The 24,308-nt window shown below is 32.3% G+C and overlaps 1 protein-coding gene and 1 long non-coding RNA gene across 2 annotated transcripts; one reads left to right on the plus strand and one right to left on the minus strand.

Annotated features, from left to right (window-relative positions):
• Positions 1-4,662: 4,662 nt before the first annotated feature.
• LOC106060824 (serine/threonine-protein kinase STK11-like) lies at positions 4,663-17,462 on the minus strand. Its single transcript, XM_013218833.2, has 9 exons — positions 17,021-17,462; positions 14,784-14,867; positions 13,798-13,887; positions 10,003-10,135; positions 9,111-9,247; positions 8,586-8,713; positions 8,177-8,234; positions 7,747-7,961; positions 4,663-7,599 (listed from the first exon to the last, which is right to left on the minus strand). The coding sequence occupies exons 1-9, from the start codon at positions 17,362-17,364 to the stop codon at positions 7,451-7,453; spliced, it is 1,338 nt and encodes a 445-aa protein (XP_013074287.1). The 5' UTR covers positions 17,365-17,462; the 3' UTR covers positions 4,663-7,450.
• Positions 17,463-21,447: 3,985 nt separating this feature from the next.
• Positions 21,448-22,829, plus strand: LOC129926177 (uncharacterized). Its single transcript, XR_008777830.1, has 2 exons — positions 21,448-21,623; positions 21,947-22,829. It is a non-coding gene; the product is annotated as an uncharacterized LOC129926177 (long non-coding RNA).
• The last annotated feature ends 1,479 nt before the right edge of the window (positions 22,830-24,308 follow it).

Genomic DNA, 24,308 nt, shown 5'->3' on the forward strand with positions numbered 1-24,308 from the left:
GTCAAGTAGTTAAGAATCCAAATGATTTTCCTTTTACAATATATTATTATGGTTTGAGATTAAGCAATTTAATTCCAATACAAAACAACATTCCACACTATTTTGGCACAAACTTACACCCTTTTTATAGATCCATCTCAAGAACTCTTTCTGGCAATGAAACTTTAATACACAATAAATATAAAGAAATATACACAACATTAAAAAAACAGTTACAAGAAAATTTAGCTATTAGAATTAAATGGGGAAAAGATTTAAATATAACAGATTTTAAAGACACTTTTACTAACCTTCATAACAAACACATTGCAACAAAAGCTAAAGAAATATCTTACAGACTTATCTTTGGGATGACCCCATTTTCAAAGAAAAAACCTGGTGTAAAATATTGTAAATTTTGTCAATCTGTTAATGGTGACAATGAAAAGCATTTATATTTAGAATGTTCTTTATTTAGTAATGTTAGAAATACTGTAAGAGATTTATTAGAGGGAAATTGTGAAACCTATGTGAATATTAATTTATCTATCCTCTTAAATAAGTTGCCTAAAGCTAAACACAAGATGATACATAACTTTAACTTAATAATTGTATCAGAATACAGAAACTTAGTATGGAACAGTAGACTTAAAGCTGTGTATCATAATGTCAATTTTAACCCTATAGATTTGGATAAAATATATAGAAATATAGTTGATTTTAAAATCACTATAAGGGCTAACCCCAAATGTAATTTTATATTGATCCTTTGTATGTACATATGTTAAATATTAAATCAAGGAATTTCCTTTTTTTTTTTTTTTAAGGATTCTTTTATTTTCTTTCAATGAATTGGAAGGTTCAATTTGTATCATAAATTATCAATTCACAAAGTCTGTTTAAACAATGAAGAAAATAAGTTTGAATGTATGGGTGTGTGTGTTTGTATAAGTAATAACTATTAAAAATTTGCATGTGTATGTATTTAATACATCATTTATCTGCTTTAAAATTATAATTACTAAAAATGACCTATAAACTATTTATTAATTTCTTTTTTTCAACAAGAGAGACAATTAGGACTGGAAGATGCAAGGTGGAAATTTCTTTTGGTTACATCCCTTTGACCAAATTAATAAATCTTCAAGACAACCCAAACAGGACAGGATTTCATGAAAATGGACCAAATGGACTACTAAATTGTTAAAAAAACCAAAACACTATCACAATAAATAATAAGAAAAATAAATAATAAATCTAATCTTACAATGAGTTATACTCCAAAATGAAATATTTTTTAAGCTCTTCATACACAAACTTACTTTGGGCTTTGTACTTTATAGAAACCAAATTGTTTCATTATATGTACATTTTTGTAACTCTAGCAGACCCCAGAGAATTCCTAAGGATATAGGATGGAGGTCCTTTGTCTTAGGTTCTTAAGGGAAAAATTGTTGCAAAAATAATATAAATAAAAATAAATTTTAATAACTCATAAGTCTATAAAAAAAAAAAAAATAATAATAATAAAAATAATTTTTGGGAATACTTATTTTAAGGAATACTTTCAAAATTTTTGTGAATGTTTTTGGACCCTTGATGTCATCAATTTCTGGACATTTGCTGTCATCATTTTATGGACCTTTGCTGTCACCTTTTTCTGAACCTCTGCTGTCATCATTTTATTGGACCTTTGCTGTCATCATTTTATTGTACCTCTGCCGTCATCATTTTCTGGACCCCTTGCTGTCACCATTTTATGGATCTTCGCTGCAGCCTACTCCGCGATCATACTGAAAATCCTGGAATATGACTTTGATAAAAATGTCTTTTTTTTATGAAATTTTCCTTGTGTTATTATTAATTTAGAATGATGTTTTGTGTGTTTTCTTTGAAAAAAAAAAAAAAAAAAAAAAAAGCCCAATAAAGAGGCCAAGAGCCCAAAAAAGAGGCAACGCCCAAAAAAGAGGCTAAGAAAAGAGGCAAAGCCCAAGGATTCCTAGGATGTACTAAACTAGACAACTGAAGTCAAAAGCTAAAAAGCTATCTAAAATCATTAGCATATTTTTTATTTTTTTATATTTGTATTGCTAAGTTCTGTCATAATAACTGCTAAATTTACCCAAAAATAATGTTTACTTTTTTTTTAAAGAGAAAAAAACTATTTAATATGTATATAAGTTGGGCATAATTTTATACAACAATTAATAAGTAGTTTTTCATATTATCGCGTGAACTGTATTGTCCAAAATGCACAATAGTATTTTACACCTAACTAAAGGAAATGTTTTTGTTTTTTTTATTTTAGGATTTGAATAAGTGATTGACCCTTTACAGCTTTACAAAACAATAACATCAATTAGATATTCATTATAAGACATCAGTAAGGCCAGGTTCACATGTAACTTCACAATTTCACCTATCTTTTGGTCTGCTGGACCGATGGGACACACACAAGATCTGTCAACCTTCTTTCTCCATTCTTCTCTGTTATTTGTCTTTGGTAGAATTTAATTCTGATGTTCTTTCTGAAAATATTGATACCTGCCTTTTTACCTGCCTGGGTGGACCACTTCGGGGGCCGATTTTTAGTTTGTGTTTGCACACAAACTGTCTTTGTAACCTTGTCTATTTTTTTTTAGCGGCCCCCGAAAGGGAAATAGACGCTATTAGTTTTGTGTGGACTGCCTGTCCGTCCCGTTTAGATCTCGTAAACTAGAAAAGATATTAAAAATGCGACATCATGATATTTTAGATAATTCAAAGTTCTGATGCAACGGCTACTTTTTTCTTTTCTGAAAGTGAAATTTTAATTTTTAAAATCAACTATGCAAGCATTTTTTTCATAACATTACACCATTTTTACAACTATTAACTATTAATAGTAACAAACACTGGAGGCTTTTTAGTAAGGGAGATGGCCATTTACCATAATTTTAGCACATTTATGAAAACTGTTTTAAATATTTTGTCAATTTTTTTTTACAAATATATTGCTGTTAAGTATGTTCTGTCATACTCATAATAAGTACTACATTTACAAAAGAAATGTTTACTTTTATCTTTGAAGAAAAAAATCCATTTAGTATGCATATAAGTAGAATATAATTTAAAACAACAATTAATAAGTAGTAAAACATATTATCGCGTGAACAGCAGTGTGAGAAATAGTAACCTATAAAAGTATATAGGATATCGAACTAAAGAAAGGGGAGAATTATTTTTTTCTTACGGTAATGTTTTTTTTTTTTTCTTGAGGCTTTGAATACGAGATTAACCCTTTACATAACAATTAGATCAATTATTATTATTATATGACATCAGTTAATCCAGGTTCACATTGAACTTCTTCACTTTCACATATCCCTTGGTCTGCTGAACCATTGGGGCATCACACAAGATCTGTCAACACTCTTTCTCCATTCTTCTCTGTCCTTTGCCTTTGATAGAATTCCATTATGATATTCTTTCTGAAAATATTGAAACCTGCCTTTTTACTGGCCTCGGTGGATCACTTCGGGGGCCGATATTGAGTTTGTGTTTCCACACAAACTGTCTTTGTAACCTTGTTTTTTAAAGTGGTTAGTTAGTAGAGCTATTCTATATAATTCCATGGTAAATTATATTTATAAGTTAAGTTTTCTTTTTGTCTTCAGCGTCTGTCTTCAATAAGGGCTTTTCTTTGGGTCTTAAAAACGTGTTCCGCGGCCTTTGAGAGCTCTCCAATTGTCTCTTTCAGAGGGCATCTGCTGCCAGCTACTTTCCTCCATGCTAGTGAAGGCGAAATGGTGCCGGAGTTGATGTTTGTAGCGCTTACGGGGGTGGGGGTACCAGGCTCCTTTTTTTTACGATGTCTTCTTTAAGCTCGGAAGATCGCCTTTGGCATGCGGTCGTTCCCCATGCGGAATAAGTGTCCGACCCAGCCCAACTGTCGAATGGTAATTATTGCTTCTATATTGTCCCCACAGCCTCCAGCAGAACATGGTTATTAGTAGGCCTAATGTAATCTTCCCAGCGTATGCCTAGTATTAAGTGAAGGGAAGCGTTCGAGGAGCCTTAAATGCCTTCGATAAAGCACCCAGGTCTCAGAGCCATTGCTGTATAAACATTGATTTTTGTCGCTAGGTGAAGAGACCGATTCTGCCATTTTTTTTTTTAGATCTACATGTAAATCTAGATTTTGGCTGTTGACTAATGCCTCTAAGATCACAACCATTGAATTTTACCAGGTTGGATTTTCGCAGTGGTTAGCGATTCAAAGGCTTTACTATTTTGTTTCATATGAATTTTCTACTTCAATGTGGTGTAGGCCCTACTTTTTTAACAATGGTTCCGTGATAAAAGTATATCCAACACCACAACACGGTACAACCTAAGCATTGAAATCTTTGCAGAGGCTAGTTCGTTCATCAAAAGGCTAAATGATATGTAGCCTAAATGTGTAGGCTATTATTATAGCATTCTTTCTAGAGCAAATCAAGATCATGTTTCCTTACCTATAGCTGCTCTTTATACAAACACCTTCATCATATTGTTATAACTCTGCCATGCGCACCGCCACCGTTCAAGATAGTGCAGAAGGTGCAGTCTGGGTTTAGTAGTTGGAGATTGAAATAAGGTTTCACATTTCAAAGAAATTATTACAACAAAGTTGAACAAAAATAAAACTGTTTCGACAACAAATTCAATCTTTATGTTTTTTTATTCACTTTTTGTTGTTTTCTTTGTAAATAGGCAACATTTGTATCCAGGTGGAGAATAAAAGACAGCACATCCAATCTCAGATTCTCTCATTAATAGTCCAATGTAGACATACATGATAACCAAACAAACAAAAAACTAATATATTTATATATATATATATAAGTATTTATAAATATCAGCACGTGCTATATAATTTATTATTTATAAAACAAATACAATTAGACTGCTATAATCATCATAAAATGCATTTCATACAATTGTACAACATAAAATTATTTTTTTTTACAAGGCTTACAAGCAAGTAAATTGTTGTTTTCTGCTTGAACCTCCCAGTAGATAAATGGTTGAAACTACTGAGTTCTACCAGAACATGGCTCAACAACACAACTAGTTCAAAGACACAAATAAAGTTGGGACTGATTTGAATAACAAAATGACTGGGCAATCTGTTTTTTTTAAAAAAATCAGAATGGAATGGCAAATGATAGTTGTGCACTAAATTCTCAATGAAATGGCAATTATATCTAGAGAAACAAAACAGAACAAATGAAAAAAAAAAGTTATGTACACAAATTATAACAGGTTGAAAACAACAACAGTGAATTAAATAATAGTGTCCTAAGTTAATGTTCTACGCCTGAACACAGTAGTGACAATATCACAGACAAAACATATCAAGTACTTGACACCTAATACTTTCTTGTACTTTGTAGAAACACCTAATACTTGGATAGTACTTTCTACTTTAAACAAATATACTAGCAATAAAGTTAGACCAGAACATTAAGAAAACTATGGCAGTGTACCTGTGTCAGAAGGACAAACCATGCACTTTGTATTATGCAGAATGAGCTCAGCAGTCAATATGTACACTCAAAACTAAGCAGAATGAAGTCATTAATGGTTCTAAAAACACGATTGGATGATTGACACTAGTCACGAATAAATAAGTGCTTCAAAGAGAAAAAAAAAAGAGTTGGGGGGGGGGGATGATAAGAAGAGGAGTGGGACAAATGAGAAGATGCTACAAAGATAAAAGAAATGATTAGATGCTCATTCTTTGTATTCAAACAAAATCAGCGGGACAGACTAATTTTATGTTCATACTCAGGAGTTTGATTCATTTCTAACATAAAATGAACATGTAGTCATGTCTAGACTAGTAAAGTTGTATCCGTCCTAACATTTGCAAGAGGAAGTTCCAGTATTCACAACCAATACATGCCAATCTAGATTCTATAATAAGCACAATTTGAAAAATTTTTGAGTTTGATATTGTGCAGGTTAGCAGCAACAAAAAGACTACTAGTTCCATCATTTCATTCTCAAACTCTGTCCAACAAATTAGGATTTAAACAAAATATCTTTTAGTTTCAAAAACTGTATGTGTGTATTTAACTTATGCCTTTCTTCTGCATTTAAAAAATATTTTTTTTTAAATATCATAAAAAGAAAAAAAAATCACATATGTATATTACGTTTTTAAGCTATTTGAAAATGAGATCTTTTAATACAAGTCTACATGTTGAAAGTTAGTATTTGAAAAGACCTTTTTTTTTTTTAGCAATACAAATATTACTATTGATAGATCCTACTTCCATAGGGAAGTGAAATAAAGGTACAGAAGCCAAGGAGATATAGGTTGCAACATTTTGAAACATTTATGCCAATGGCATCATTTGATCAAACAAAAATATTTTTAGCAGTACTTAAAAACATTGCAAAGTACATTTCTTTTAAAAAAATATACTCTTCACTTAATCCTAATAAAAAAAGCAAAACCAACTGGTTTATTAAAATTACTAAAGTTCTAAAAGCAACACAGCATCTACCCTTTAAGCTTTGTAAAAATGATGAAGACATTGTCAGCATACAAATAGGAAATGATCACCAGATCAACACTTGGATAGAAATTAAAAGAGCAATACAAGTGTGTTTATTTTCACGTAGTAAAAAATGACACAGGCCTTGTGCTAATTGCCTGCCAATAATATGTAGTAATGTTATATTCCAAAGAATAAAGTTGACCAAAAAAAAATCTATGCATCTATATTGTTGATTGTACAAAGCTGATGCATATATATACTGTGAGCAGGAATATTGAGTCTCTAATTGGTTTAAGTGCTTCATGACATACTAAAAATAAACTTTGGTTGCAGTGTGGGACAGCCAAACAATGAGTGACAACCGGGGAAGACAATAGTAGCAATATCTCAAAACTTGACACTGAAACTTCAATGAGCAAGTTTCATGAGATAATCACAAGCACTATCTGACTATTGAGGTACACATTGAAACTCAATTTGTAACTACAATTCTTCAACACCTAAGCTACTCAATACAAGTCTTGGTAAGTAATGGTTTGGTGCATTACATCTAGAAATGACTGTTTTCATCAGATGCAGGGCAAATTAAAATTAAATCAAATTCAACGCGTCTTCACAGTTATCAATCTAGCTTCTCAAAGAACATACTAAAGCAGTTTCACTTCAGTTAAAGCATATTTTCAGATGCAGCATTAACATTTTTTTAAATGGAGGCTCTATGTGTTTGTTACAGTAAAAAAAGAAATATGAGAGTGATTAAAATTATTAATACATATCTCAACTATAACTTGACCCAATTAAAAGCATTCAATTATGAGGTACATCTATAGCTTACAAAAAAAATAAAAAATTTTCCAATGATAACTTCTATCATGTGAAGAGTTGAGAACAGTTAATAGTGAGGTATTATTAAAACAAGGCTGTCTCATACTTTTATTCTGTCATGACTGTTTGCAGCTAGAAAATTTACTTTTACTATTTTTCTTACTTTTAGACTTGCCATTAGCTTGAGGGGCTGTAGCAGAAGCTTGGGAGTGCTCATTGTCTACAACAATATTTTGACCTGAATTGCCTTTTAACTCTTCATGATCTTTGAAAAAAAAAAAATTATAAATAAATTATCATCAATTCACACACAAAAAAAAGCTTAAAAAATAAAAAAGAAGAAATTATAAAAAAAGAGGAAAGTGTTTTTGAAATTCATAATTAACGAGTTTTAATATTCATTTTAAATTACCATGATTAGCACAAACAGCATCTTGGCCAGATATGGCATTTTGATAATCTGAAACCATTGCTATATCTTCTTCCTGTCCTGCCTCATCGTTTCCATAATGCATAGCACTAAGGCAACCAATCACAGTCATTGAGCGCAAAATATCCTCAGGGTCATCCTGTCGGGGAGGAATCAGCACTCGTTCCAGTACCCTCGGATGCTGCTTAATAAACCATCTGTCAACAAAAAAAAAAAAAAAAAGATCAATATAATATAATGAATGCTCAGTGAAATATCCTCTGATCATTCACAATCTAACAAAGCAGTGTGATTCTAAATGTTACTGAATGTATGTATATCATTCCAGTGTGCATATTCATAATGATTTGAAATCAAATTTAAGGGAAATTATTAGTAAATTTTAGGTAATTTTTTAATGAAAAAGACTTACGGGTGCTGCCTGATTTGCTGAAGAGTGTATCTCACATCAGATTCATAAGCTAGCATACCTAGTATTGAAATAAATTTACTTTATTATTATAAACAGACTAAAAGCCACAAATTATTTTTAAAGAATCCTATAAAAAGTTTTGAGAAAATATGTCACTTTTGTCATGAAATGGTGTAGTCCAGTGATGTCAAAAATAGGGATCCAACCTTCGAAGCCCATGGAAACCTCTGCTCATAGTGCAAGAAATCAGTATGTTAAAAAAAAAAAAAAAAAAGGAAGAAACAAAAAGGGTTGAATTAGCCAGTGACAGGATATGTCCCCCCCCCCCACTAGAAAAGGAAAAGAACCTTTGGTGTAAACCTTCTCTTGATGCAAATAGAAGCTAATACATACAATGACAAATTTGTACCTTTGAGTAAGTCTGCTAATAATTCTGACACATCATCAGGTATAGTGTAAACACCTTTTCCAATATTTTCAAATAGCTTGTATATATTGTCTCCTTCAAATGGATATTTACCAGTTGTTATATTGTAGCTGTGAGAATATAAAATAAAAAGGCAATTTTGTTAAAAGGTTTAAGTATCAATGGAAACAAAATATATATATATATATATATATATATATATATATATATATATATTAATATTAAAGAAAAAAAATTCTTGCAGCTTGTTTGATTTTACTAAATAGTTTTTATTATTATTGTTTCTTTTTACAATTTGAAAACTTGATCTAAAAGTGAGAAAATGATTGTAAATAATGTCTAGGATTAAAAGACATTACAGTAAAACTGTTAAGTTACAAAATGTGAAATCTTGAGCTAAAAGTGAGAAAATCATAGGAAAAAGGATCTAGGATTAAAAAACATTACACTAAAACTATTTTTAATTCATGATAGTATATAAGAAATAAATTTAATGAAGATACTTACAGTGTAACACCGCTGGACCAAACATCAACTTTAAAGCCAGAAAATGTATTTAGACCATTAGCTATTTCAGGCGGTTGAAATGCTGGGGAGCCCTGGCTTGTACGACACTCATCACTGTTAGCAAAAATATCTAAGGCCTGCAATGAAACATTAAAGCATTATTTAAACATAATGGAAGAAATATTTTTAGGCTAAAAAGAAAACTATTCAAATGACCAATAAAATATAAATGTTTCCAAATTATCTTTAGTGTTTGTAATCTTCTAGCTTTAGTTCAAGCTATTTATACTCAGCTTAAAAAAAAAAAAAAATATGTATGACAAATCTTACAGCCACACTTCTATTGCACATTTTAAATTAAATTTTTTTGTCCTTTTTAAATTTTGCGTTAATGTAAAGTAAAATTAATGATAAAATTGCCAATGCAAGTGCCATAAACAGACCTAGATATACTAGTATTTACTTTTGTCGTGCTCATCATAAAGTTTTCATCAAAAACTATACAGATGGCCATTAGCCAAGTATGAAAAAGAAGATTACATGCTGCCAATACTATTACCCTTTTTTTTTAAGTGCTGTTTTGAAACTGGCAATTATTTTTTAAATACAAATTCAGCAATTAAGAAAGATAGAGTGCAATCATAACAACTATTTATCCTTATAGGATTACGGGCACGACGTGGCCTTAATTGTGCCGATGTGACAAAACTCAAACTCTATGAAAACATACATAGAGCTTCTAAAAATACATCTGAATCCAGCAGAGAATGATTTTTTTAAATATGGCCAAAAATGCATCAATTGTCTATCCACACAAAACTTTCACGCTTCACTTTATAGATTAAATGAAAAAGTAGGCTTAAAGTTGAGAATTAGTGTTTAAGAAATTTACCTCAGCTACTCCCAAATCTGTAATCTTGAGTGTTTCATCATTAGTGACCAACAGATTACCAGGTTTTATATCTTTGTGTACAATACCATGGCTGTGAAGATACTCTAAGCCATCTATTAGCTGACAGAAATATCTGAACAAAAATAGAAAAGATAATTTACTTTTTTTACTCTAAAGCTGAAATAGTAATACTGTTTCAATATTAGAGAGTACACTCCAAATGATATTTAAAAAATATCATAAAAGTTTTTTTTTTTAAAAAGGGGGAGGGTAATGAATTAAATTTCAACTAATAAGATTCCCTCAAAGCTGTGCTAGTGTGCACAATTGAAGTCTTTATACAACTTTTAAAATAAATTTCAAAATTTCAGAAACTTTCCTTTTTACCAATGTTGAATTTGTATAGTCTTAGTATCAATACCTATGTCAGAGATGCAGCCTATTTTGCAAAGCAACACAGAGATTCACCATCCAAGTGTTTTTAAAGAGCTAAAAACCAACAGCTGTAATTTGATGAATGTTGAAACTAGACACATGGCCTTGACATTACTTTGATACAAAAAAATATTATCCATCAAACATGGTCAGTTTTAGAAATGCCTATACAACACTACACAGCTAAAGTGCTTAGGTGTGAACTTAGGGATCTCAAGTTCAAATACCAGGAAAGATTAGGATTTTGAACTTTTGGATTTTGATTTCATCCCTGAGTTCATCAATAGGTACCTGACATCAGTAGGGGAAGTAATAGCTCTTGGTCATTGTGCTGGCTTTGTTTGTCGGACAAAGAAACAGATGAGATTTACATACTCTATAGATCAAAATCTTTTTTACCTATACTTATAAAGGAGGGAGGTGCGGTGGCTGAGTGGTAAAGCGCTTGGCTTCTGAACAGGGGGTCACAGGTTTGAACGCTGGTGAAGACTAGGATTTTTAATGTCAGGATCTTAGGGGCACCCCTGAGTCCATCAAACTCTAATGGGTACCTGACATTAGTTGGTGAAAAATAAAGGTGGTCGGTCATTGTGCTGGCTAAATGACATCCTCGTTAACCATGGGCCACAGAATCAAATGACCTTTACATCATCAGCCCTACATATTGCAAGGTCTGAAAGGGGAACTTGACTTTACTTATAAAGAGGTTCTAAATTGAATTGAATGTCAACCTCTTTATCACACGGATCACTTTTTACCAAAGAAGCATAAAAATGTTACAGAAAGAGTGCCACCTCTGTGTATGTTTTTTTTTTTTTTAAATCTTTAAATTGATCCTGTTTTAGCTAAATAAAAGTAAAGCAACATTTTTGAAAATGTCTTCGACACTGACTGCCATGTACAGATATTAATAAACGGGATTATACCAAATAACTTTAACAGTGTCTTGAAAAATAATTGATGTGATGAAGTTACTGGAATGCTTTGCATTTCATAGAGACTAAGAAATTATCAAACTATATTGATTCCTGCCCCATACTAACTTTCAAAAAGGTCTTCTATAGTAAACATAAATATTTCTGAATAAAAACAATTTTGTTTAAATATATAACTTTGTCTTTATTTAAGAAATAAATTGTCACAGCTTAGAGGGATCTATAATTCTTAAACATTGTGTTCTTAGGTTAAACATGACTTTAAATGAGATGAAAGCTTTGATATTAGAAAGTAGTATAACAGTCAAGCTTTTTAATTTTGATTTTCAGCTACATTTTTACAAAGCTTATATCAACTCACTCTCTGTCTGTCTGGTGAAAAGTTTGTACCCGTTATTTCTCTCACACCCAAATCTCGGATCAAGCTGAAATTTTGCACACTTATTTCTTTTACCTGACAAAACAATAATCAATAAAAAAATAGCCAATTAGTTTTAATTAAATGTAAAACCTATGGTAATTAATTATTTTGTTTGGTATCTCAAAACAAGGTAAAGAAATTATACTTGAATAATGTAGTAGTAGAATTTTAATAAGTTCCCTTTATACTTTGTTTTAAAGTTTGAAACTAACAATAGATAACTATAGAACCTTCTATTTTCATGAGCACTTCTCCGGTACTCTGTAACTCTGATATGTTAGCTTGAGGAGGCTAGCCCTCAAGTTTGAATGCAGATCTTTCAACTTTTTTTTTTTTATAAATGCATTTCAAAAGCAATCACATTAATAATCACCAAGATACACCCTTCCCAATTGGTCCCAACAAGTGGTAGCTGTGATGATTTCTGTTTCTTTGTTGCCAAATATTTATTGATGATATGTAATATTTATTATTCTTTCAAAACATTACATATCTTTCCTTTTTTTTATGAATAATGGCACAAACAGAATCACTTTCCAGATATATATATATATAAAGCTTGAAGACAAACTGAAGAAACATCTGAGTTCTTTTTTTTTCTTCTTTATTAAACTTCTTCAAACTTATAATTTAAACATATATGTAGATTTTCATTTCAATAACTTGACTTACATTTCTTGATAATATTCAACTTTCTACTAACAACTAGTGGACCCGCAACTGTTTAAGAACTCATTACAATGCCAAGACCCCAACTAACTTGGTTGCCCCCAATCTATACTTTTTTAAACCATTTTTTTTCAGAATCATAGAAACCTCTATTCTAAATATTTTATTAACTATGATCTTTTAGAAACTCATGTACGCAACTTTTTTTTCCTGTCCTCTTTCCCTGATTAGATGATTATAATTAAATATGTGTTTGTTCTGCGACTTCTTTGAGCTGACCCCCGTTTCTTGAAAGAGGTAGAATTAGGTCATAGTATTGATTCGTGACAGTAGGATCATAGCGCATTGAGAAAGTTAAATGCATGAAATTGCGCTTAACAAAAACAATAGGTAAAAATATTTTTAATCCCACAGATTTATTTTTGTTATATTCAAATTTTATTACAGGACTGATTAAAACTAATACAATTGCACTTAATATAAGCTTTGTTTTTTTTTTGTTGTGATCTTGACATAAAGGAGATAACAGCTAGAAAAATATGAGGAAATTTTTCCCTCCAGCTTTAGTTTAGGCAAAGCTCTCTTCTCCTTTTACATTCGGCAACATTAAATCAGAGATAATACAAGTAATCTATATGAATACATGCCCATGAAGATATTTTTTTTGTTTACACTGAAAAAACAAGACAAAAAAATAATGGAATACAAAAAAAAAAAGGGATAATTCTTATCAAGATAAAAATTTGTTCAGCTTACAGTTATGCTATATTCACACTACTTTCACAGAGCTTTGTTTTCCTTTGAATATGACATGACCAGGTCAAGTCACCTCATGACCTACTCTGGGAAAATTGCTCAAATGTATAAAATATACATATCAATAGTTTTTTTTTCTTTTTACAAAATTAAATAAAATGTTAATATTTATGAGACACATTCTATTAGTCCCCTTGCATTTTTTCCCCCCACATTTTCAATATAAAAGTGTTCTCTTGTTATGTCATAGAAACTTTTAAGTTTCACAGTTTTTCAACATAAATGTTATTGACAAATAATGGATAAGTGTGTATGTGACTGTAGACCTTGTTTCCATTACAATGGATCCTCAAATTAAAAAAAAATCTGAATATTTTAACATTTCAAATGATTATATAAACATTATCTTAAGCTTGTCTATATGAAATGAAATTTTAAATGAATGAAGTAGATTTGAGTGTAAGGAAGAACACTTTTAAGTATCAAGTTTTTATTAAGAAAATATCCTTTCCGTACCAATCACAAAATAAAAAGTAGTATATTTTCAAACATGATGATATAACAATTAAGGAATCTTACCCATGTGCTTGCCAGATAGGAAATTTTTTTGAGGGAACACTTTCTAACATTTCTTGCAATTCACTTGCACAATATTCCATTATGATATACCTATTAAAACACACACACACAAATCGATAAATGCAGTTAAAAAAGTTTTCATCTAAAGTCATCAAATTAAACACATAAATGACACTTGTGTTAAATTAATGAATGAGAGCTTTTTCTCCATTGCTTGTTATCCCTGCGAGACCTTAGTCTCAATACCTTACTGTCCCCGTATGCCTGAGATTCCAAAGGCCATGTCCCTTTATTCTTACTAGCTTTCTAACTCTTGATGTAATAATTTCAAGATTTTTCTTAGCAAGCTAGCTCTCATTGTCTCTTTTATCTGAAGTAAAGACATTCTTTTTAATAAATTCTGACTCCTAAGAGTCTAAATTAACCAAAATGTTATTCAACTTCTAGGCTTATTACAAGCCTAGACTATCATTAACATGCTTGCATTATGCATGTTTATTGTGAATTTTCATAAATGTGTTAAAGATAAAACCACACCAATTCATAGTAAACACATGGGGACAGACATTAGCAATAGCTAAACATATGATTTAAGTACAACTGGTTGGTTATTTTAAGATTCTGAGACATTTTTTTCATATAATAAGCAGATACAAAAAATAGGTACAGCAGCATAGCACATTATGGAAATTAATGAAAAATTGGTAAGCGGTCTTGTTTACATAGTTTATATAAAATCCAGAATTCTTTTTTAAAAACAAAGCAAAACAAAATAAAGGAAAAATGTTTGGAAATATTCTCAAACCAAAATCATCATTGCTGGGTGAACCTAGAGCCATCATCCAATTATTGGAAGTAAATTATCTAGGAATTGTGTCAAATCATGAGTAAAGCTCTAGTTTTCTGTGTGACTTTAAAACAAACAAAAAAACAACAACAAAACAACAACTATATTTTCAATGAAATCAGTTAGTAAATATACATACATTTTTTGCTTTTCTTCATTGTACATCACATCTTTGAGCTGAATAACATTTCTATGATGTAAACGCTTTAACAACTGTATTTCTCTGTAAAAGAAAATTAAGACATGAAGCAAAACTTTGACATAGAAACCAAAAAAGGAAACAGATGAGTTATATGGATCCAAAAGGGGAAAAAACAACAATACACTGGATGGCCAAAGACCAAATGCAGTATATTTGGATCACTAGATAAAAAAAAAGTTTCTGTTCAACTAGACCCTAAAGAGTAACAAGCAATAAATCTGAAAGAAGTGTTTCCAGTCTTGCAGTGTTATAAACAGAGAGATTCTATTTGGTCTTTTTTTTTTTTTTTTCATATTTCAATGCTGTTCTTTATCTTACAGAAGTACATTGGAGCTTTTAAGGAAAGTCATTTCTAGAACAAGATTTATGTGTTTTTTTTCCATATTTTAATAACTGTAGGTCAAAGAACAATATTTTAAATATAATATTAGAATGCTCTCATACCATATCAAAAGCTGTAATAATATACTTACAAAACTGAAAAAGGGCAGGCATACCTATTTACTAGATATTTAGATATGCCAAAAGCCACTAAATATATTGAAAAATAAGGCCTGGGTTTATTCAGTAGATGTTTATGTCATTAGGCTGGGTTAATATATATTATAAATCTAGGTGTATAGAATATAGTCTTAGATATATTTGTATAAATCTAACTGACTCTATTTTACCAGAGCAAAATGTTGCTTGTGGCCAGGCCTGATTATTTTTTCCACATAAACATCTTGCTGTTAAATCATTATAAATGTATGAGTTTATGGCAGAACTACAAGATTGTTTACTATATCCTTCTAGTCTAAGGTTAGTGGGTAGAGGGTTAATCCAGCTCCATCGCATACCAAATGATACCACAAATACAAAGGCTTCTACATCTATATACAAGTTCTACACAGTATTCTGCCCTACCTTATAAATAAATCAATATCCCAAGTATTGCCTAAAATCAACCAGGAAACCCAATAACTTAGCAGAGTTTAGAGGTCTCTAAATAGCATGCATGACTAAATTTATAGGGAAACTCTGATGGTTTTCAAATTTGGGTTAAGGACGTTAAATAATAAGAATAGAAATAAAGAAATAATTTATATTTAATAAATTAGTAAATTCTACACATTAAAAAAAAAAATTTGATCTATAAGAGATTTTTTTTTCAGACAATACCTAAAACAATACTGAAAGTGAATCTAGATCTAACCAATCACATCGCTTCATGCACTGATATATATATATATATATATAGATAGATAGATAGATGGAATATAAATCTAAGCATGATTAGCATAAAAACCATTTGCATAAATGTGTTAAAAATATGTTAAATGGTCATCTCCCCTTCTAAAGAGCCTCCAGTGTTTGTTACTATTAATAGTGAATAGTTGTAAAAGTGGTGTATTTTTATGAAAAAACAGCTTGTTGATTTAAAAAATCAGAACTTTGAATGGTCTAAAATATTATGGTGTCAGATTTTCACTATATATAGATCTTTTCTAGTTAACGAGATCTAAACAGGATGGACGGACGGACAGACATTTCACACAAAACTAATAGCGTCTTTTCCCCTTTCGGAAAGGAAATGGGTCATGGGCTTTTTATGGCTTTTTTTTAAAGTATGATGGCTCTTTAGCTCAAAGAGACTTCTATTTGAAGTTGTGGAGCATTGGAAAGGTGGCAGTAGATGCTGTTCTTGCGCTGGAGTAAAAAGAAAATGACTTCATAGTGAAAATTAAAGATTAAAACATGTTTTAGATATATTTTCTTTGATCTGATCGAGCCTTCCATCAGCCCGATCGAGCTTAGTAACTAGGGGAGAAATCCGATCGAGGAAAAGTATGCTTGGCGATACCCACCCTACACATCTTTGACCTCATATTTAATTTTAACTAAGCCTAGTGATACATTAAATCAGATCTAGTTTTATAGGACGAGGAATTCAGAGATAACATACATTTCATACATACATAAAAATCCAAATGTGAATATTGCTGCTAGTGGGCTTAATTTGATCGAACTTCACACTTTTTACTCTAGATCTACAAGACATTCTGGATTTGATTTCTAAGAATAGAGTGTAATAGACTTAGATCTATCATCTAGATCTAGACTATAAGTGTAAATTAAAGAGTCTAAAAGAGCCACCACCCACGGCAACAGTCTTTCAACAGTCAGTGACCAACCTTTGAACGTTTTGTTCTCCATTTGGTATTTTTCTTAGTTTTCTTCGTTTAAGAATTTTTACAGCTCTTCTGCACAATGTTTCAGTATCAAGTACTTCTTTGACTTTACCATAAGACCCTTCTCCCAAAATTTCTCCCATTAAATATTTCCCAATGAGTTTAACTTTGTGACGATGCGGTTGATACACCACTTGGTCGGATTCAAATCGGTGAATAACGAGATCATGGAGATCGCCATCGTCATCAAAAATGTCCATAGGATTAAGGTCTATTAATTCCTCTTGATCAAATGCAATTTCATCCTGGAACAAATCTGAGCCAGGAACAAGCTCCTCCTCTTCCATTATATATTTTGTGGATAAATAGGTAACAAGTAATATATCTTAGCATTCCTCTCATGAATGTTTTCATGTCGCACTTACGGGAAGTGCAGCCATTTTGTGAAAACGAGGTAATGCAACAAGCCTATATAAATTACGTAACGCTATCTAGATCTATTGTTGCATTTATTTTATTATGGAGGTAAATTAGGGCCGGATTTGAGTAAGAACTAATTTGTAATTATTTTTTTAAAGTCTAGATTTAAAATAAAAAGAATATAAATACATCTAAAGTCTATCTCTTAGAATGAAGTCCCAATTTAAGTATTTCATTTACAAATTTAAAACATAAAGTTGCAAGACAATATTGGGTAAAACTTTACATCGAAGGTAATTTAAGTTTTACCCAATATTGTAGGCCTATATTATAGCCTATAGGCTAATATATGTAGTTTTGTAGGCCTAACCGTAAGTTAACCATTAGCAGGGCTACGCCCTAGTGGTAATAGCCTACTGAGACATTCTAAATCTAAACATACACACACACAAGCATACAAAAGACTTAGATATAGATCCTTCAGCTCAGCTCGGCGCATGTTAAATTATCCCTACGTTCTATATTTACCATTTCTGTTTAGCAATTGAGGTTTTACAGTGAAGATTCTCTTTCTACACGCCCAACACCTCTTTCTCATTCGGAACTGGCCAATCAGTGTCTACCAAGCAGTGTTTTCTCCACACTATTGTACGGCTCTGAGTCCTGGGTGCTTTACAGAAGGCATCTATCTATCTATATATATATATAATTTAAGGCTCCCCAAATACTTCTATCACGCAGGGTCGGACACTTATTCCGCATGGGGGGCGACCGTATGCTAAATGCGATCTTTTTTTGCAGAGCTTAATCAAGGATGGTGTAACAGAGGTGCCCCATGTAAGAGCTATAAAGATCCCTACAGGCGCCCTTTCGCATTTAGGCCTACTGGCATAGAGGAAAATAGAGGTCTTAGAAAGAGACAGTTGAAGTGCTCTCACGAAGGCCGCGGGACACACATTTGAGGCCGAAAGAAAAAGCCATTGTAGAAGACAGGCACAAAAGACTGTTAAGAAAACCTAATTAGACCCCTCCGAAAAATGGCTTCTGCAACAGATGTAGGAAAATCTGCATTTGGTATAGCCTTGTCCATTATAGGTGATTGTAGAGACGCGACGGTACGAAGTAGGCCTATATAGGCTATATAAGAACTTCAATTTCTTCAGTAGGCATGGTTAATATAAGTATGTCAGCATTATTAAACAGCCTTTATCTAGACGTTTCGATACTTGCAATATGACATAGCATATTAGCATCTAACAGGAAACATTCATAGAGAAAATTATAAGTAAGCCTACTTATACGAGATACGGTACGCAACGTTTGGCGCAGCCGTTTTGGCGCAGGCCATTTTGGCGCAGGCCATTTTGGCGTTAGAAGTTCTAATAACTTTAAAAAAAACCCACATTTTTTCACTATACTTCTTCATCTGCGGCAAGCGACTGCTTTGATTGAAGTAATGTCTGAATACCGTTGTGCTTTTCAGTTATTATGAAGGCACCATTATAACTATCCTAGACAATAAACTAAATTTTACTGCAAATACTGATTATATCAGCAAAAAAGGGCAGCAAAGATTACGACTACTAAGAAAACTGTCCTCGTTTAATGTTAGCGAAAAGGCCTTGGCTATGTTTTATCACGCTCACATCTGCAATATTTTAAGTTTCAATATCACTGCCTGGTATGGCAATCTGAGCATTAAAAATAAAAATAAACTTAATAGAATCCTAAATGCTGCTGGCAAAATCATTGGCAAAAAACAAACCCCATTTGGGCAGTTGTTTGAGACAAACATCTATAAAAAAGCTAACAAGATCCTCAAAATAAAGAATCACCCTTTGTGTCAGGATTTTGTGATTTTACCATCACAAAAGAGATACAAGACACCGATAGCAAAGACAGACACAAACACTCTTTTGTTCCCCTGGCAATCAAATCATTAAATAAGAACAATCTGGTATAAACTTTGTCACATGTAAATTATGAGTGAGTCTGGTGTGAATGTACACTTTGGTTTCTTATAGTTATAATGTTTTTGTTTGGTGTAATGCACAAATTGTAAGACAAATTTCCTTACGGATAATAAAGATTATTATTATTATTATTATTATTATTATTATGTTAGAAATGAACGAGTAGTCATTCTCTGGCGCTGCCAGGGTCGAGTTTCGCTAAAGAGAAACAAAATTCATCGTAGTCCCTTTAACAGTTTCCACTGAGCAATTTTCTGGTGATGTGGCAGGTCTGCAGCAGTACCGCCCTCTGACAGGCAACGAAGATGTTCCTAGGAATGTTAAGGGCCTTGAATGTGTCTGTGAGGTCAGTTGTTATTATCCCCTCTGTTGATATAACAATGGGGTATATTGTTATTTTGGACAATTTTCATAGACGCTTAATCTCCAAGCCTAGGTTCCCATATTTTCTTTGTTTTTCTATATCAGTTTTTCTTAAAATATGAGACAGTGGTACGGCGATATCGATAATGGTAGCGGTTTTTTCTTTTTTATCGATGAACAGCAGATCCGGGCGATTGAAATCTACCGTTTTGTCGGTCAGAATAGGCCTATCCCAGTACAGCAGATGTTCAGTAGACTCGAGAACCTCTTGCGGAGAGTATTTATAATAAGGGGGAGTGTCCTTACCGATCAATTTGTACGTCAAAGCCAGGTGTTGGTGTATTAACTTTGCAACTTGGTTATGGCGACCTAGGTAGGCTGATTCTGATAGGGCTGGACATCCTGCCATAATGTGTTCAATCGACTCGCCCACATTTCCACATTTTCGGCATTTGTCGACAACATTGAGTTTCAGGATATGCTTCTCGTAATTTTTTGTCCTGATTACTCTGTCCTGTATTGCTATAACAAAGCCTTCTGTTTCAGGGTAGAGATGACCTGCTTTGAGCCATGTTAAGGAAGCAGCCTTGTCGATGTTGTCCCCATGTAATGAAGCCGTTAATCGCTAGGCATTATTATTAATGACTTGCAGTTTAGTTAAATGCATATTTGTTTTAACAAAGTATGCAGACATCTTGAATTCTTAGATAAGAAATCCTATAATAGCTCTTTGAATGCTATCGGCTATCGCATCAATAAAGATTTTAAAAAAAATTAATTAAATTTACATAGCGCCGTCAACAAATATAATGTAGGCTCTAGGCATTATGATAACATGTAGGCTATATATAAACACGACATTTGAAAAGGCATCATGTTGTTTGTCAAAAAAAAAAAAAAAGGAAGAACTTCTCAGTACTGTAAAGAGACAAAAGCTGATCGAGATCCCGAAATAAAAAATAACAGTCATCACCAAGATTCGAACCCGGAACCTCTGGATCGGGAAGCGTTGTTGAGAGGCTAAGTACGCTTGAACTTGGCTTGGCTACCTATGAAGGGGGCTCGAGGTTCGACACCCAACTCGAGCCGGCACCGTCGACACGGAGGTCACGCTCGAACAGAGTTGTGTTTACTGAGCGCCTAAATATTTCTAATCGCTCAGATTTAGGCCTATAATATTAGTCTAGAATCTATTAAAATTTAATCACATAACTGATCCAAACCAATGTATAGGCCTACAATTACACTTAATATAGGCTATATAAGCTTGGCTTTTTAAAAAAATAGTATTTTGAAAATGTTTTTCTTGTTTATATTTGTACTTTACCATTGTCGCCCACAGTCCCTCATGGCATACTCTGCAAAGAGCTTTTTGAATTCAACAATTATTATAATAGTAGGCTAATCATAATAGGTGTTTGTTTTTTTAAAGTTACACCATGGTTACACCAATAAGGCTCTATATTTTAAAACTTATAATGTGATCTTTTAACATGGTGCTCCTGGTGGTTATTGCTTATTGTTCATTCCCAATGTTTTCCTTATTTTCTCCACATCTTATCTAGCCTACTATGTTCTATCTCTGGCAGCATCTATTTGCAAGTCCTAGGGTCAATTAGAAAAAAACACAACACTCTTGTGCACTTGTGTTGAAAACGAAATGAAACTAAAAAGTTGGCTGTAAGACATCAATCTATTTCAAATATTTACAAATTCAGTCATTGAAATAATACACATAGACTATTTTTAAAATTGTTAAAAAGAAATAAGACAAATAGATCTATGTTTCTTAAAGTTAACATTCATCAGTAGAAGATGCGCGATGTAGCTCTAGATAGTAACTAGACCAGGTGAAGTATGTCCTAGTCTCAGTTAATAGGCATAGGCTAAGAGTCCAAAGCCAAAGTGTAGAAATGTCCAGATCAAACATCACAGTAAATGTAGGCTACAATAGACCTATATGTTCCGTGTTTTCGTTACTCATCTATCTCTAGCCAGAGCGCATACAACACGACCAGGCAGTCATTGCTAATTGACAATAAGACATTTCTTATAGCTTTAATAGAAAGTTTTACTGCACGGAGATTTCGATCTTTTTTTTTTTTAATGACCAGTTATAGTTTGTATACAGTATGTCATAATATTCTGTTGTTTTTTCCCTCTTTACTTAAAGGTTGACAGTAAGACAGGCATTGAGTCGCAAAGCAGCGACGAACAAGTTTTGCAGGCAGCTTATACTAAACTAACAGAAGACATACAAAAATAAATCGATGTTAACGATGAAGAACCTGGCAACAAATGTAATGTCTCCACCAAATAGGATACAACCGAGATGTCGGAAATGTTTGACACTCCTGCGATATCAGGTGTAGGTCCGAAATGAACAGCAAGACCAAAAGTTGCATAAGTAGCGTAGCCGACTGGAGAGAAGTGATACAGGAATCCCACAGCGGTAATGCTGTTTAAAAACAAGCAAAATATTTTTAAAAATCATAAAAAACAAAACAAAGATTATATAAAGGGAAATAACTCTGTCCTTAAAACTATATCTACCAATAATGTAAAAGTTATTTCCTTTATTCGATATCCTGTCCTTAAAACTAATAATGTACAAGTTATTTCATTTACTTGATATCAAACAAAATAATTAACTATATATATATATATATATATATATACCCAATGACAAATTTGGAATTTTTATTTATTGATTCATGTTTTGTTAGGTACCATAAATAATTGTTTAAAGTATCAACTTGATAGGAGAATGCGTGAGGGAGAAATAGCGTTAATAATGGTTTAAAGGACTAAACCCAACAAATTTAGCCATATATGTGAATACTGAAGTATTAGTTTCCCTTGTTGCTATTTAAAAAAAAATAATAAATTACCAGTAATTAAATGTCTAATTGATTACTTTTTTGTTTATTGATTCACGTTTGTCTATGTCAATAAATGATTGTGCGAAGTTGCAGCTTGATTCGAGAATGGGTGTGGGAGAAATAACGTGTACACACTTTTACCAGACAGACAGAGCGAGTTGATATAAGCCTTGTTATTTTGTAAAAATGATGCCAATCCAATGTTTTTGATTTGGAGATTAGTGAAAATTAAAGTGTTGAAAATTAAAGTTGGTATCAAAAAACTAGTTCGCGATTTACATTAGAGATAGGGGCCTACACATAACTAGATCTATATAGAAAAAGATTGCTAACTTCATCTCCGCCCCAGAGCTGCACGTTTTTGCTGCTTGTTCTGAAACTAGTCACACGTAAATCCCCGACTCCGAGTACTGTAATTATATATTATTTTGTCTCGACGTCGCCTCTCCACCCTTGATGGGACCTCAGCCCCCAAGTGAGGGGTGACGATAAGAAATGAACAGCACATGATACCCTATAATTGTTACATTTAAGCATTTATGAATGAGATCGGGATAAGAGTAAGTAGGCTTTAGTAACTTATGTAGTTGAATGCCTGCCTGGTTGTGCGGTATAGTCTCGATTACCCCGAATTCATACCCCGCTCGCTGTCATCCTCCGTTGTCCTGCGGGAGGTTTCGGCTAGGAAGCATTATTTTCAACTCTGAAGGAACATAAGAAATATGTAAAACATTTTACAACTTGCAGTGAAATATTTTAAAAGAGTATTTAGAAATCAAACGAGTCTCGTTTATATCAACGCAAAGTCTTTGATTTCTGTTAGTATGTAATATATCTATACCTATATACACGGCCTCACTTAGTTGCGAGGTGACTTTGGCTCATCTCTTGGGTGATGTAATGAATGCCTGGGCATTAGCTGTGGTCGGAACGATCTGTAGTCAGTCTTCGGACTCGAAAGAAAGCCTTATTGTTGCAAGCCAAATATACACAATACTTTTCAAATTTCTTTGTTTTATGTACCAAACACAATTAATTAATTACCATGAGTGAATTAATTAATTGATTTTTCGATTGATTCATGTTTTGCAAGAGACAATGAATAATTGTGTAAAGTTTCAACTTGATCCGATAAATGGGAAGTGAAAGAAATATAAAACATGTTTACATTTTTTACCAAACAGACAGACGGTGTGAATTGATATCGAATTTGAAATAAAAGGTAAAACAAAAAATAATGTATATGTATATCTATATACTGTAAAGTAAAATAACAATATTTGAATCCATTTCATTTTTTAAATTTCTACATGCCCAGTTTTATTTGGACAGCTCTTTTCTATTTATGCATGTTAATCAATGACATAGCTCTGCTAAGTCGAAAACCTGTCTGATTCAGGCAACCCATACCATTCTCTATTGGCACAAGAAGAGAAGGAGCACTTGTACGAGGTTGTTCTAGCGTATGGAATAAGAAATGTGCCTCTTATCTTTGTGTCTGTGTATTTCATAAGGTTTTGTTTTTCTATTTGTAAATTATGGTTTAGTGTTTTATGTATTCTAGATACTTTACTTTTTATTCTTCTATCCTGAAGTGCCTCGCTATGTTTAGTGATTATTCCAATAATCAAATTGGTTCGTTCTATTGTAGGA

This window comes from Biomphalaria glabrata, chromosome 5 (genome assembly GCF_947242115.1).
Source record: "Biomphalaria glabrata chromosome 5, xgBioGlab47.1, whole genome shotgun sequence".
Lineage (NCBI taxonomy): Eukaryota > Metazoa > Mollusca > Gastropoda > Planorbidae > Biomphalaria > Biomphalaria glabrata.